Source organism: Pseudophryne corroboree, chromosome 12, assembly GCF_028390025.1.
Source record: "Pseudophryne corroboree isolate aPseCor3 chromosome 12, aPseCor3.hap2, whole genome shotgun sequence".
Classification (NCBI taxonomy): Eukaryota; Metazoa; Chordata; class Amphibia; order Anura; family Myobatrachidae; genus Pseudophryne; species Pseudophryne corroboree.
This window is the reverse complement of record NC_086455.1, coordinates 172,927,986-172,941,817: the sequence shown is the minus strand read 5'-3', so window position 1 is coordinate 172,941,817 and position 13,832 is coordinate 172,927,986. Positions and strand designations below refer to the sequence as shown.

At 49.2% G+C, this 13,832-nt stretch overlaps 1 protein-coding gene across 5 annotated transcripts in view; it reads right to left on the bottom strand.

The window, feature by feature from the left end:
- Positions 1-13,832, bottom strand: part of CCDC88C (coiled-coil domain containing 88C) — a 95,875-nt gene that overhangs the window by 55,376 nt on the left and 26,667 nt on the right. For 4 of the 5 annotated variants that reach the window (XM_063948585.1, XM_063948584.1, XM_063948588.1 and 1 more), the window contains 3 exons: positions 7,533-7,602; positions 5,837-5,895; positions 1,209-1,292 (listed from right to left, as the gene is read on the bottom strand). In XM_063948585.1, coding sequence (XP_063804655.1) covers positions 1,209-1,292; positions 5,837-5,895; positions 7,533-7,602 — 213 coding nt within the window. Of the gene's footprint in view, positions 1-1,208; positions 1,293-5,836; positions 5,896-7,532; positions 7,603-13,756 lie in introns of all 5 variants that reach the window. The other variant, XM_063948586.1, reaches the window with a different exon arrangement.

Genomic DNA, 13,832 nt, shown 5'->3' with positions numbered 1-13,832 from the left:
TAGTAGTGTGTTACCTCCCGGATGTATAGTAGTGTGTTACCTCCGAGATGTATAGTAGTGTGTTACCTCCCGGATGTATAGTAGTGTGTTACCTCCCGGATGTATAGTAGTGTGTTACCTCCGAGATGTATAGTAGTGTGTTACCTCCGAGATGTATAGTAGTGTGTTACCTCCGAGATGTATAGTAGTGTGTTACCTCCGAGATGTATAGTAGTGTGTTACCTCCGAGATGTATAGTAGTGTGTTACCTCCCGGATCTATAGTAGTGTGTTACCTCCCGGATCTACAGTAGTGTGTTACCTCCCGGATCTATAGTAGTGTGTTACCTCCCGGATCTATAGTAGTGTGTTACCTCCCGGATCTATAGTAGTGTGTTACCTCCCGGATCTATAGTAGTGTGTTACCTCCCGGATCTATAGTAGTGTGTTACCTCCCGGATCTATAGTAGTGTGTTACCTCCCGGATCTATAGTAGTGTGTTACCTCCCGGATCTATAGTAGTGTGTTACCTCCCGGATCTATAGTAGTGTGTTACCTCCCGGATCTATAGTAGTGTGTTACCTCTGAGATGTACAGTAGTGTGTTACCTCCCGGATCTATAGTAGTGTGTTACCTCCCGGATGTATAGTAGTGTGTTACCTCCCGGATAGTGTGTTACCTCCCGGATCTATAGTAGTGTGTTACCTCCCGGATCTATAGTAGTGTGTTACCGCCGAGATGTATAGTAGTGTGTTACCTCCCGGATGTGACCTCCAGGTAATGAATAATGAACAAGGTGTGTAGTAGTGTGTTACCTCCCGGATCTATAGTAGTGTGTTACCTCTGCGATGTACAGTAGTGTGTTACCTCCCGGATCTATAGTAGTGTGTTACCTCCCGGATCTATAGTAGTGTGTTACCTCCCGGATAGTGTGTTACCTCCCGGATCTATAGTAGTGTGTTACCTCCCGGATCTATAGTAGTGTGTTACCTCCCGGATCTATAGTAGTGTGTTACCTCCCGGATCTATAGTAGTGTGTTACCTCCCGGATCTATAGTAGTGTGTTACCTCCCGGATCTATAGTAGTGTGTTACCTCCCGGATCTATAGTAGTGTGTTACCTCCCGGATCTATAGTAGTGTGTTACCGCCGAGATGTATAGTAGTGTGTTACCTCCCGGATGTGACCTCCAGGTAATGAATAATGAACAAGGTGTGTAGTAGTGTGTTACCTCCTGGATGTGAGACACAATTCCCGCCTGAGTCTCGATATCCAGCTGTTTGATCCTCTCGATGTATTCCTCTTTCCTATCACACTGCGTACAAAACACACAACGTCATTAGTATAACGGGACATACAGAGGAACACAGAGCCAGTGTGCTATCCCATATCACACTACAGTACACAGTGCAATTACACACAGCACAGCTACACCCAGCAATTACACACAGTACAATTACACGCAGAACACACAGTACAATTATACACAGCACAAACAGTACAATTATACACAGCACAATTACACACAGCACAAACCGTACAATTATACACAGCACAAACAGTACAATTACACACAGTACAATTACACACAGCACAATTACACACAGCACAAACAGTACAATTACACACAACACAGTACAATTACACACAGCACACACAATACAATTACTACACAGACCAGAAAATAAACATAAACAAAAACATTTTACTTCAAATATCAGTAACTAATATATAGATTACAATATCTAAAAAGTATACAAACCAGTGTATACAGGTGGGATAGTCGCACAGGTGTATAGAGGAGGTATGATGACACAGGTGTATACGGGAGGTATAATGACACAGGTGTATACAGGAGGTATGATCACACAGGTGTATACAGGAAGTATGATGCCACAGGCGTATAGAGAAGGTATGATGACACAGGTGTATACAGGAAGTATGATGACACAGGTGTATACAGGAGGTATGATGACACAGGTGTATAGAGAAGGTATGATGCCACAGGCGTATACAGGAAGTATGATGCCACAGGTGTATACAGGAAGTATGATGCCACAGGCGTATAGAGAAGGTATGATGCCACAGGCGTATACAGGAAGTATGATGCCACAGGTGTATAGAGAAGGTATGATGACACAGGTGTATACAGGAAGTATGATGCCACAGGTGTATAGAGAAAGTATGATCACACAGGTGTATACAGGAAGTATGATGCCACAGGTGTATAGAGAAGGTATGATGCCACAGGTGTATAGAGAAGGTATGATGCCACAGGTGTATACAGGAAGTATGATGCCACAGGTGTATACAGGAAGTATGATCACACAGGTGTATACAGGAAGTATGATGACACAGGTGTATAGAGAAGGTATGATGACACAGGTGTATAGAGAAGGTATGATGCCACAGGTGTATACAGGAAGTATGATGACACAGGTGTATACAGGAAGTATGATCACACAGGTGTATAGAGAAGGTATGATGACACAGGTGTATAGAGAAGGTATGATGACAGGTGTATAGAGAAGGTATGATGACACAGGTGTATACAGGAGGTATGATCACACAGGTGTATAGAGAAGGTATGATGCCACAGGTGTATACAGGAAGTATGATGCCACAGGTGTATACAGGAAGTATGATGCCACAGGTGTATAGAGAAGGTATGATGACACAGGTGTATACAGGAAATATGATCACACAGGTGTAGAGAGAAGGTATGATGACACAGGTGTATAGAGAAGGTATGATGACACAGGTGTATACAGGAAGTATGATGCCACAGGTGTATACAGGAAGTATGATGCCACAGGTGTATAGAGAAGGTATGATGACACAGGTGTATACAGGAAATATGATCACACAGGTGTAGAGAGAAGGTATGATGACACAGGTGTATAGAGAAGGTATGATGCCACAGGTGTATACAGGAAGTATGATGCCACAGGTGTATACAGGAAGTATGATGCCACAGGTGTATAGAGAAGGTATGATGACACAGGTGTATACAGGAAATATGATCACACAGGTGTAGAGAGAAGGTATGATGACACAGGTGTATAGAGAAGGTATGATGACACAGGTGTATACAGGAGGTATGATGACACAGGTGTATAGAGAAAGTATGATGCCACAGGTGTAGAGAGAAGGTATGATGCCACAGGTGTAGAGAGAAGGTATGATGCCACAGGTGTAGAGAGAAGGTATCATGACACAGGTGTATAGAGGAGGTATGATCACACAGGTGTATAGAGAAAGTATGATGCCACAGGTGTATACAGGAAATATGATCACACAGGTGTATAGAGAAAGTATGATCACACAGGTGTATGGAGAAGGTATGATGACACAGGTGTATACAGGCACAGGTGTATAGAGAAGGTATGATCACACAGTTGTATACAGGAGGTATGATCACACAGGTGTATACAGGAAGTATGATCACACAGGTGTATACAGGAAGTATGATCACACAGGTGTATACAGGAAGTATGATCACACAGGTGTATACAGGAGGTATCATGACACAGGTGTATACAGAAGGTATCATGACACAGGTGTATACAGAAGGTATGATGACACAGGTGTATACAGAAGGTGTGATGACACAGGTGTATACAGAAGGTATGATGACACAGGTGTATATGGGAGGTATAATGACACTGGTGTATACAGAAGGACACAGGTGTATACAGGAGGTATGATGACACAGGTGTATACAGAAGGTATAATGACACAGGTGTATATTGGAGGTATGATGACACAGGTGTATACAGAAGGTATAATGACACAGGTGTATATGGGAGGTATAATGACACAGGTGTATATTGGAGGTATGAGAAAAGTGATCAGTCTCTTCTCAACGCTACATGCTCTCTCCACACAGAAACCGGGGCAGGAGGGCAGCATCCATGACCCCTATTACATGACGCCAAGTGCCACACAGCAGCCAGGGCAGGAGGGCAGCATTCAGGACCCCTATTACATGACGCCATGTGCCGCCAGGGCAGGAGGCAGCTGAGATCATGGAGAAGATCAGGGCAGGGGGCAGCTGAGATCATGGAGAAGATCAGGGCAGGGGGCAGCTGAGATCATGGAGAAGATCAGGGCAAGAGGGCAGCTGAGATCATGGAGAAGATCATGGCAAGAGGGCAGCTGAGATCATGGAGAAGATCATGGAGAAGATCAGGGCAGGGGGCAGCTGAGATCATGGAGAAGATCAGGGCAGGGGGCAGCTGAGATCATGGAGAAGATCAGGGCAGGGGGCAGCTGAGATCATGGAGAAGATCAGGGCAGGGGGCAGCTGAGATCATGGAGAAGATCAGGGCAGGGGGCAGCTGAGATCATGGAGAAGATCAGGGCAGGAGGGCAGCTGAGATCATGGAGAAGATCAGGGCAGGGGGCAGCTGAGATCATGGAGAAGATCAGGGCAGGAGGGCAGCTGAGATCATGGAGAAGATCAGGGCAGGAGGGCAGCTGAGATCATGGAGAAGATCAGGGCAGGAGGGCAGCTGAGATCATGGAGAAGATCAGGGCAGGAGGGCAGCTGAGATCATGGAGAAGATCAGGGCAGGGGGCAGCTGAGATCATGGAGAAGATCAGGGCAGGGGGCAGCTGAGATCATGAAGAAGATCAGGGCAGGGGGCAGCTGAGATCATGGAGTAGATCAGGGCAGGAGGGCAGCTGAGATCATGGAGAAGATCAGGGCAGGGGGCAGCTGAGATCATGGAGAAGATCAGGGCAGGGGGCAGCTGAGATCATGGAGAAGATCAGGGCAGGAGGGCAGCTGAGATCATGGAGAAGATCATGGAGAAGATCAGGGCAGGGGGCAGCTGAGATCATGGAGAAGATCAGGGCAGGGGGCAGCTGAGATCATGGAGAAGATCAGGGCAGGGGGCAGCTGAGATCATGGAGAAGATCAGGGCAGGGGGCAGCTGAGATCATGGAGAAGATCAGGGCAGGGGGCAGCTGAGATCATGGAGAAGATCAGGGCAGGGGGCAGCTGAGATCATGGAGAAGATCAGGGCAGGAGGGCAGCTGAGATCATGGAGAAGATCAGGGCAGGGGGCAGCTGAGATCATGGAGAAGATCAGGGCAGGGGGCAGCTGAGATCATGGAGAAGATCAGGGCAGGGGGCAGCTGAGATCATGGAGAAGATCAGGGCAGGAGGGCAGCTGAGATCATGGAGAAGATCAGGGCAGGGGGCAGCTGAGATCATGGAGAAGATCAGGGCAGGGGGCAGCTGAGATCATGGAGAAGATCAGGGCAGGGGGCAGCTGAGATCATGGAGAAGATCAGGGCAGGAGGGCAGCTGAGATCATGGAGAAGATCATGGAGAAGATCAGGGCAGGGGGCAGCTGAGATCATGGAGAAGATCAGGGCAGGGGGCAGCTGAGATCATGGAGAAGATCAGGGCAGCGGGCAGCTGAGATCATGGAGAAGATCAGGGCAGGGGGCAGCTGAGATCATGGAGAAGATCAGGGCAGGGGGCAGCTGAGATCATGGAGAAGATCAGGGCAGGGGGCAGCTGAGATCATGGAGAAGATCAGGGCAGGGGGCAGCTGAGATCATGGAGAAGATCAGGGCAGGGGGCAGCTGAGATCATGGAGAAGATCAGGGCAGGGGGCAGCTGAGATCATGGAGAAGATCAGGGCAGGTGAGGCAGTTACTTGTTCTCTATTGTTCCAGGTAATTACTGATCCTGACAGGAGAATTCCCCGGACGCCGCAGGCTATGGAACTGCTCTGCTGTAACACGTCAGATGTGAGCCGCTAACGTCTCTGCTCCGGGCGCAACACACGGCTGGCACACAGTCACTGGGATCGGAGTATATGGGAAGCCCCAGCGGACACTTACCTGCACAGCACAGCCCAGCATCAGGAGCAGGATCTTACTCAGTTCCTCCATGCTTTTCCCTGGGTCAGAATAAAAGACACATGAACAGGTTCCTGCAGACGAGGACAGCACAATAATGGTGTTTACATGTTCTGACATCATTATAGTTTAATGGAAACAGGTACAACGTCAGGAATCTCCCTATATATACTGAAAACGCCAAAGAACAGCGCTCCTAACCGGTCACCACGAGCCCCAATATTAACCATTTTACTGACCAATAACTGCTCAGAAATGGTCGTGTTATTATGAGTGAATTTGGTGAAGAATTTTTTTAATTTATATAAAAATCATATAATTTAAAAAATGTGATTCTCACCTATCAGAACATCACAACTTACATTTTCCCAGTGGCACAGCCACCAGGTACACACGGGGGGGGGGGGGGGAAGGAAGGAGAGAGAGAGAGAGAGAGAGAGAGAGAGAGAGAGAGAGAGAGAGAGAGAGAGAGAGAGAGAGAGAGAGAGAGAGAGAGAGAGAGGAGAGAGAGAGAGAGAGAGAGAGAGAGAGAGAGAGAGTGTGTGTGTGTGTGTGTGTGTGTGTGTGTGTGTGTGGAGGGGGAGGGTGTGTGTGTTAATTTACATTTCCCCAGCGGATGCTAATGTCTGCAGCCGCCAGGTGGCAGTTCCTGCTGTGCTGACCAATCAGCAGTGATCGGCAGCACGGCAAACACCGGGGGGAGGCTGCAGGAAGGCAGAGGAACTAATTCACCATCAGTCTCAGAGGGTACCAACTCCTTATGTAGCATTTGCTGCTGACCACGCTCTCCCCGAGGAATCCTTTCACGACCACGCTCTCCCCGAGGAATCCTTTCACGACCGCACTCTCCCCGAGGAACCCTTTCCCGACTGCACTCTCCCCGAGGAACCGAGGAACCCTTTCCCCACTGCACTCTCCCGAGGAACCCTTTCCCCACTGCACTCTCCCCCGAGGAACCCTTTCCCCACTGCACTCTCCCCGAGGAACCCTTTCCCCACTGCACTCTCCCCGAGGAACCCTTTCCCCACTGCACTCTCCCCGAGGAACCCTTTCCCGACTGCACTCTCCCCCGAGGAACCCTTTCCCGACTGCACTCTCCCCGAGGAACCCTTTCCCCGACTGCACTCTCCCCGAGGAACCCTTTCCCGACTGCACTCTCCCCGAGGAACCCTTTCCCGACTGCACTCTCCCCGAGGAACCCTTTCCCGACTGCACTCTCCCCCGAGGACCCTTTCCCGACTGCACTCTCCCCGAGGAACCCCTTTCCCGACTGCACACTCTCCCCGAGGAACCCTTTCCCCGACTGCACTCTCCCCGAGGAACCCTTTCCCGACCCCACTCTCCCCGAGGAACCCTTTCCCCGACTGCACTCTCCCCGAGGAACCCTTTCCCGACCCCAACTGCACTCTCCCCCGAGGAACCCTTTCCCGACTGCACTCTCCCCGAGGAACCCTTTCCCGACTGCACTCTCCCCGAGGAATCCTTTCCCGACTGCACTCTCCCCGAGGAATCCTTTCCCGACTGCAACTCTCCCCCGAGGAATCCTTCCCGACTGCACTCTCCCCGAGGAATCCTTTCCTTGATCCCCTGTTGAGGAAAGCCAGGTCTGCAGAGATCACGATGAACCTTCTCATGGTCATTCAAACAAATTGTTATCGCTGGTCACTCACTCACTCACCAGTGAGAGGGTCTTTCCCGATTACCAGAACGTTGGGCAAACTCATTACAATCAGCTGCTGAAGAACTTCCTAAGAGAGAAACAGAGATAAAGAGGATTAGCCCTTATCTGTCCATGTCCACGCTGTAATCAGGGTCTGAGGATGCGAGCCGCGCACAGGGTGTGAAGTACAGATTTATTTTTCAGCCGGGTTTTCATCTTTCTGTTATATAAAAGCTTCATATTACTTTTTATCTCCTGTCATTTTTTTTTTTTTTATTCTTCTAAAAGTTGACAAGTTTGTCTGTAGAAAAAGCTTTAAGGGGCTTATTCAGAGATATACGCAGCCAGATCTGCGTCCATCTTCTCACATACTGGAGGCCCACCCAGCACAGGGCAATGCCACCTCCCAATGTGTCCGCAATTACATTGCGGATGCATCAAACTAAGGTTGACCCGTGGCAGCACAGTCAGGCAGTCCGCCACCATTTTTTCAACCGGACAGGCACGGTGTGAAATCACGCATCCGCCCCCCGAAACTGGTTCTGACCCACCCCCGTTCTGCCCGCCCCCCGCAACAATGCCCCCCCCCCCCCCTCCGGTGGCATCTTCTGTCAGTCACATTGCAGTCGCATCCATCGGGGATGCAACCGCAATGTGTGTGGCCGATTTCAGCAAACTGCACTGCGGGCCACATTAGCAGCCAGGTCTGAATGACCCCCTAAGTCAGATGTAGGTAACCTGTGATTCTATTGCAGAGATGGAACTACAAAAGCCAGCATGCCTGTCAGCCTCTACATCGTCTGGATAAAAACCTCCTGTATAAAGAGCGGAGGCGTGTAAAATGAAAAATTATATTTCAATCACATAATTCTGTAACATCACACACAAACTTTAACCAGTGTGACACCAGTATGTCCCACCGGCCCGCACACAGCAGAGATGTGAGGCTGCTGTTCTTCCGCTATATAACTCTCAGTCTGTGGCTTCCTGCTGCCTCCATTCCCCTCCTCACATCATGTCACTGCCCCTGTCACATGCAGCCCTGTCCTCACTGACACATCACCCATCTCCTGATATACTCTGTGCTGCTGGGGACCCTGCTCCTCCCACTATATAACTCTCAGTCTGTGACTTCCTGCTGCCCTCCATTCCCTCCTCACATCATGTCACTGCCCCTGTCACATGCAGCCCTGTCCTCACTGACACATCACTCATCTCCTGATATACTCTGTGCTGCTGGGGACCCTGCTCCTCCCACTATATAACTCTCAGTCTGTGACTTCCTGCTGCCTCCATTCCCCTCCTCACATCATGTCACTGCCCCTGTCACATGCAGCCCTGTCCTCACTGACACATCACCCATCTCCTGATATACTCTGTGCTGCTGTGCTGCTCCTTCCATCATGTGTACCACAGACGCTGCGTTGGTGAAGCGGCAGAATGTTATCCTGCGGTATACACTGTGCTGTGAGCAGCTGAGTACATTGACAGACCCCCAGTCACCAATGGGCGGCAGTCTGAAGGAATTAGTCACGGCCAGTGCAGATTCCTCTATATACAAAACAAAACCTGCGGCGGGACGAGAGGGACAGGGGCTCAGTGAGTACACTGTGGGATGAAAGGACTCTGGCTGGAGAATAGAACCAGCATGAGATCATACCCCCCTCCCCCGCGCCACCAATTCAGAGACCGGGGGTGGGGGAGGAGCCGCCGGAACAATGCCAGTAACTTTCACCGTAGTAACAGTGGGGCCTTAATCAATACCCACCACACAGCGACCGCGGCCCCAGAACAGAGCTGGATTTATTACTCCGCTCAGAAAAAAACATCCAAAAACATTTCCTCTAATGTGTACAAAGTACAGAGTAAAAGTGTGTGTGTGTGTGTGTGTGTGTGTGTGTGTGTGTATGTATATATACATACACTGACTTAATGCAGACATTCTGCACATGACGCTCGTTCCTTCATTGGAGTAACCTTTGCGCCAGACGCAAAGTGTGAGCCCCCGTGGTCACGCTGACCTGTACCTTCTGGGAGCTGTATGGGAATTTGGCTGCCACAGGCTGCTCTGTGCGTCGGCACATGTCTGTATGCCGAGGTCAGCGCCTGGCCTGGCTACACGGTAATACATGCCCATTTTAACACCACTGTCCACCTAGCAATTGGGTCTTACTTCTGCGCCAGTCACAGACTGGATTATGAACGTTACGTTGCGCAGTCCTGTAAGCCGGGGAAACGTCGTAAGACCACCAGGATTTATTCACTGTCCGCGCGGGGAAATAACGTGCGACGTGTAGAGATTTATTTTCTTACAACGCGTCACCCGTGTTCTACGGTCTAGATCAGTTCTACAAGGTATAGAAGATCTATAGTAATTATCAAGACAGTCATTAGGTCGATCTCGTATGGTTGACAGGGTGAAAATGACGACATGGAAATGGCCAATACCAAAAAGGACTAGTTTAAAAAAAAAAAAAAAAAGTTTTTGGGCGTCACTTTGATTATGGTCACAGATGAGGAAACCTACAATGTAAATGTGTACGCTCGCCGCGCTGCGAGCAAGGTGCCACGCTCTGCTACAAAAACCTTGTGTCGACCTTTTGAATCTGTCGACCTTAATCACTATTTTTGTACCTGTCGACCGAATGCATGTCATCCATATGGGGTGGACCTAATGACCATCTAGACACTATGTATACATTGGAACCCTGTCATACACCAGAAACACATGTAACAGGTAGAATGCCGATGTGCCTTCCGGTAGCCACGCAGCGGGCTAAGGAACCCCGGCAAACACCCACGCGGTCTCTGGATGGGTGTAGAGGGCACACGGGGCCCCGGGTAACGATCTATCCCGGCATTACACAATCGGGTAACATGAAGCTGTCACAGCTCTGAGCGAAACCTGTTTTACAACATGAACAGATTGTTCTTCCCTCCTCCCCTGATCCTCCGACGCCGGCTCCGGCCAATCCCCTTTATATAAACACTAAAGTCCATCTCTCCGTGTGACAAAGAGAAAGCAACTCCGGCGGCCTGGACTGTAACGTGTGACGCTGAGGGGGGGGGGGGGGGGGGGGGGGGGGGTCAGAGCCTCCATCGCATCCTAACCATCTAACTTCTACCAGCAATCAAAAATCTTCTGGGTTTTTTTGTTTTGTTTTTTTTACATTGGAAGAAGTTTTTGTTGGCGTCAATTATAACGCCGACTCTTAGAAGAAACACTTATTTGGTGTATGGAAGGTGCCAATCTGATAATGGTTATGGATCAATGGGTCATCCTGGATTAGGTAGACTATCAATAGGCCGACCACTATTTGTCGACGTGGACAAGGTTGACATGGGACAAATGCCGACAGTAAAAAAAAAAAGGCCGACGTGCTATTTTTGAATGTTTTTGGTGTTGTTGTTTTTTGCACAACATGACCAGGCAGGAACCCCAATTAGTGCACCGCGTCCCCTCGCTGCGCTCGGCACTGATTACTATTCCCAACAGTAGTCCACGTGGATGGTAAAGTAGGAAAAACTTAAAAATAATTTTTAAAAAAGCCATGTTGACTTTTCCATGTGCCAACCTGCCATGCGTCGACCTTTTCCCATGTCGATCAATATTGGTCGACCTATTGACTGTCGACTTATCATCCAGATAGCATGATAATAGCTGCAACTGTCCCCAATTCCCAGGGACTGTTTCAGGCCTTAGTCCCTGGAATGGTCCAAAGCAGTCTGTGCAAGATGGGGATGAGGCCGCGCTACCCGGAAGATGTCCGTACGTAGGTCACCGCTACTTCCCTTCTCCTCCCCTATAAACTGCTGCAGAATATGCCCCAAACACACAGGGAAGATTGGGAGACAAACTTTACCAGCACATGTAAACTCCACAACATAAAATGGAGGATTGAATAGAAGAGAGTACACAAGCACCACAAAGAGAGATACACAGTGCCTACATAAGGAACAGCGCCACCCACTGTGCACCTCCAGTATAGCTCCTCAAGTAAAACTCAGCCTGTAGCTTTTATACCCCATCAAAAACAGGATCCAGTCTTTAGATCGACCACACTTAGGTCGACACTGTCTAGGTCAACAGGGTTTCTAGGTCGACAGGGACTCTAGGTCAACATGTTCTAAGTTGACATGACAAAAGGTTGACATGAGTTTTTCACACTTTTTTCTTTTTTTTAAACTTTTCCATACTCAACGATCCACGTGGACTACAACTGGGAACGGTAACCTGTGCCGAGCGCCGCGGTAGCGGTGCGAGGTACCTTGCCTGAAGCATGGCGAGTGAACACGGTGCACTAATTGGGGTTCCCGGTCACTGTACGGAGAAAACGACACCAAAAAAAGTGAAAAACTCATGTTGACTTTTTGTCATGTCGACCTAGAGTCCCTGTCAACCTAGAAACCATGTCGACCTACTTACTGTCGACCAATTAGTGTCGACCTTGACACTGTCAACCTAAGTCTAGTCGACCTAACATACCACACCCTCAAAAACATCCCTTCGACACCGAGCACACTTGGCACGTTCACAATACTGCAATCGGGGCAAAAGCCATGACGCATGGACCTTACCCTCAAGTTGGGCCTGACTGCCTATTATGATCCCTCACTGTTCTCTGGGCTTTATAATGTGACACTTACTGGACAGGAGCAATAAAATGTCATTACAGTCAAGCTGAAAAGCATGAAAGTGACGGGGACCCGGGCTCGCTGTCCCCCCGCCGTCTACTCCTGAACCCAGCAGAATGTACACAGCAAATAGCCGCAGGTGGCTGGTGGAAATGAGGTTATCAGATCTGGATAGACTGGTGGAGGCGTCCATCCCTTTATAGATTAGGGTCTGAAATCAATATGTTGTGGAATAAGAGGATCAGCCGGGTGATAATTCCTCTATAACACGGGCCCAGGAGGTCACGTCTGGAGGCTAATTAGGGGAAGTGACTGGGTGATGGGCCCAGGAGCCTCAGACCATGGTAACGCACATACACTGTACACGGAAGAACATACATCTGATAGTGAACAGTTAAGCGGATTAAACCACAAAACAAACAAAGCTGAAGTTCATCGTCCTAAACGAGATAAACAGCAAAGCAAACATGAAGCAGCGAATGTGAGACAGACGTGAGGGACGCTCACTGGGCCGGAGGTCCTGCTACGGGTCTACAACGTTTACTGGTGAGGAGATTCAGGACACGTTCCTCAGACCGAGGACAATGAATGGATTTATATAGTCTGTACTAGCGTGTTATTTATTACCGCTGTGGTTATACGTAGAATATCGGATACGCCAGTGTGAGGCGGCACTTACTAGTAACCCTACAGTAGGCAGGAATCATGCAGAGACCATTGGCTGCTTCTCAAGTGTAAGGGAACAGAGCCTCTATTTATCCAACCGGACGACTTCTTCAGTCTCACATCAATGCGCCATCGTCCTAACCCCTGACTGCCACAGGGTCATGACATCCAGGAGTTTGACCTCTCAGGCCTGGACGGTCCCCAATCAGCACTTGCTGGAGCCAGAGCCCCGTTCCCCTGTCCGCAGGAGATCACCCGCAGCAAAAATACCCTCAGGCACGGAAGGTGTGGTATGGAAGGTAGATGGTAACTGGGACGACCACTATTGGTCAACAGTATCTAGGTCGACAGGTCAAAAGGTAAACATGAGGTTTTTTTTATGTTTGTTTTTTGGTGTCGTTTTCTCCGTAATGTGACCGGGAACCCCAATTAGTGCACCGTGTCCCATCGCTCTGCTGCCGCCGCGCTCGGTACAGGTTACTATTCCCAGTCGTAGTCCACGTGGATCGTTAAGTATGAAAAAGTTCTAAAAATTACCTTTTGACCTGTTGACGTAGAACATGTCGACCTAGAGACCCTGTCAACCTAGAAATCTCTGTCGACCAATAGTGGTCGACTTAGATAGTGTCGACCTAGTTACTGTCGACCTAGAGACCGGATCCCCTCAGGCACTAAAGTTAATCAGCAGGGAGCCAGTGAACGGACCGGGTGTAACACTACCTTCTTCTTCTGAACAATAACGAACTGAGAATAACGCGCTTTTCCTCTATCTGGCGCATCACGCATTATATACTGAGGTGTTGCCCAATATCTTCTGCAGAAAACTGGTCAGCTGTCCCCACCAACCCCAAACCCGTACCCCCAAATCTAACAATCGCCTATTCCGCAGCTCAATCAGACAGAACATTGTCCTAATAAATGTTAGTAAATGTCATCATTACCCTGCTGTATGTACCAACATCACAGAGGAGAATGACCCGTCGCTGGCACCTAGAGACAACCTGGCATGGATGTGTA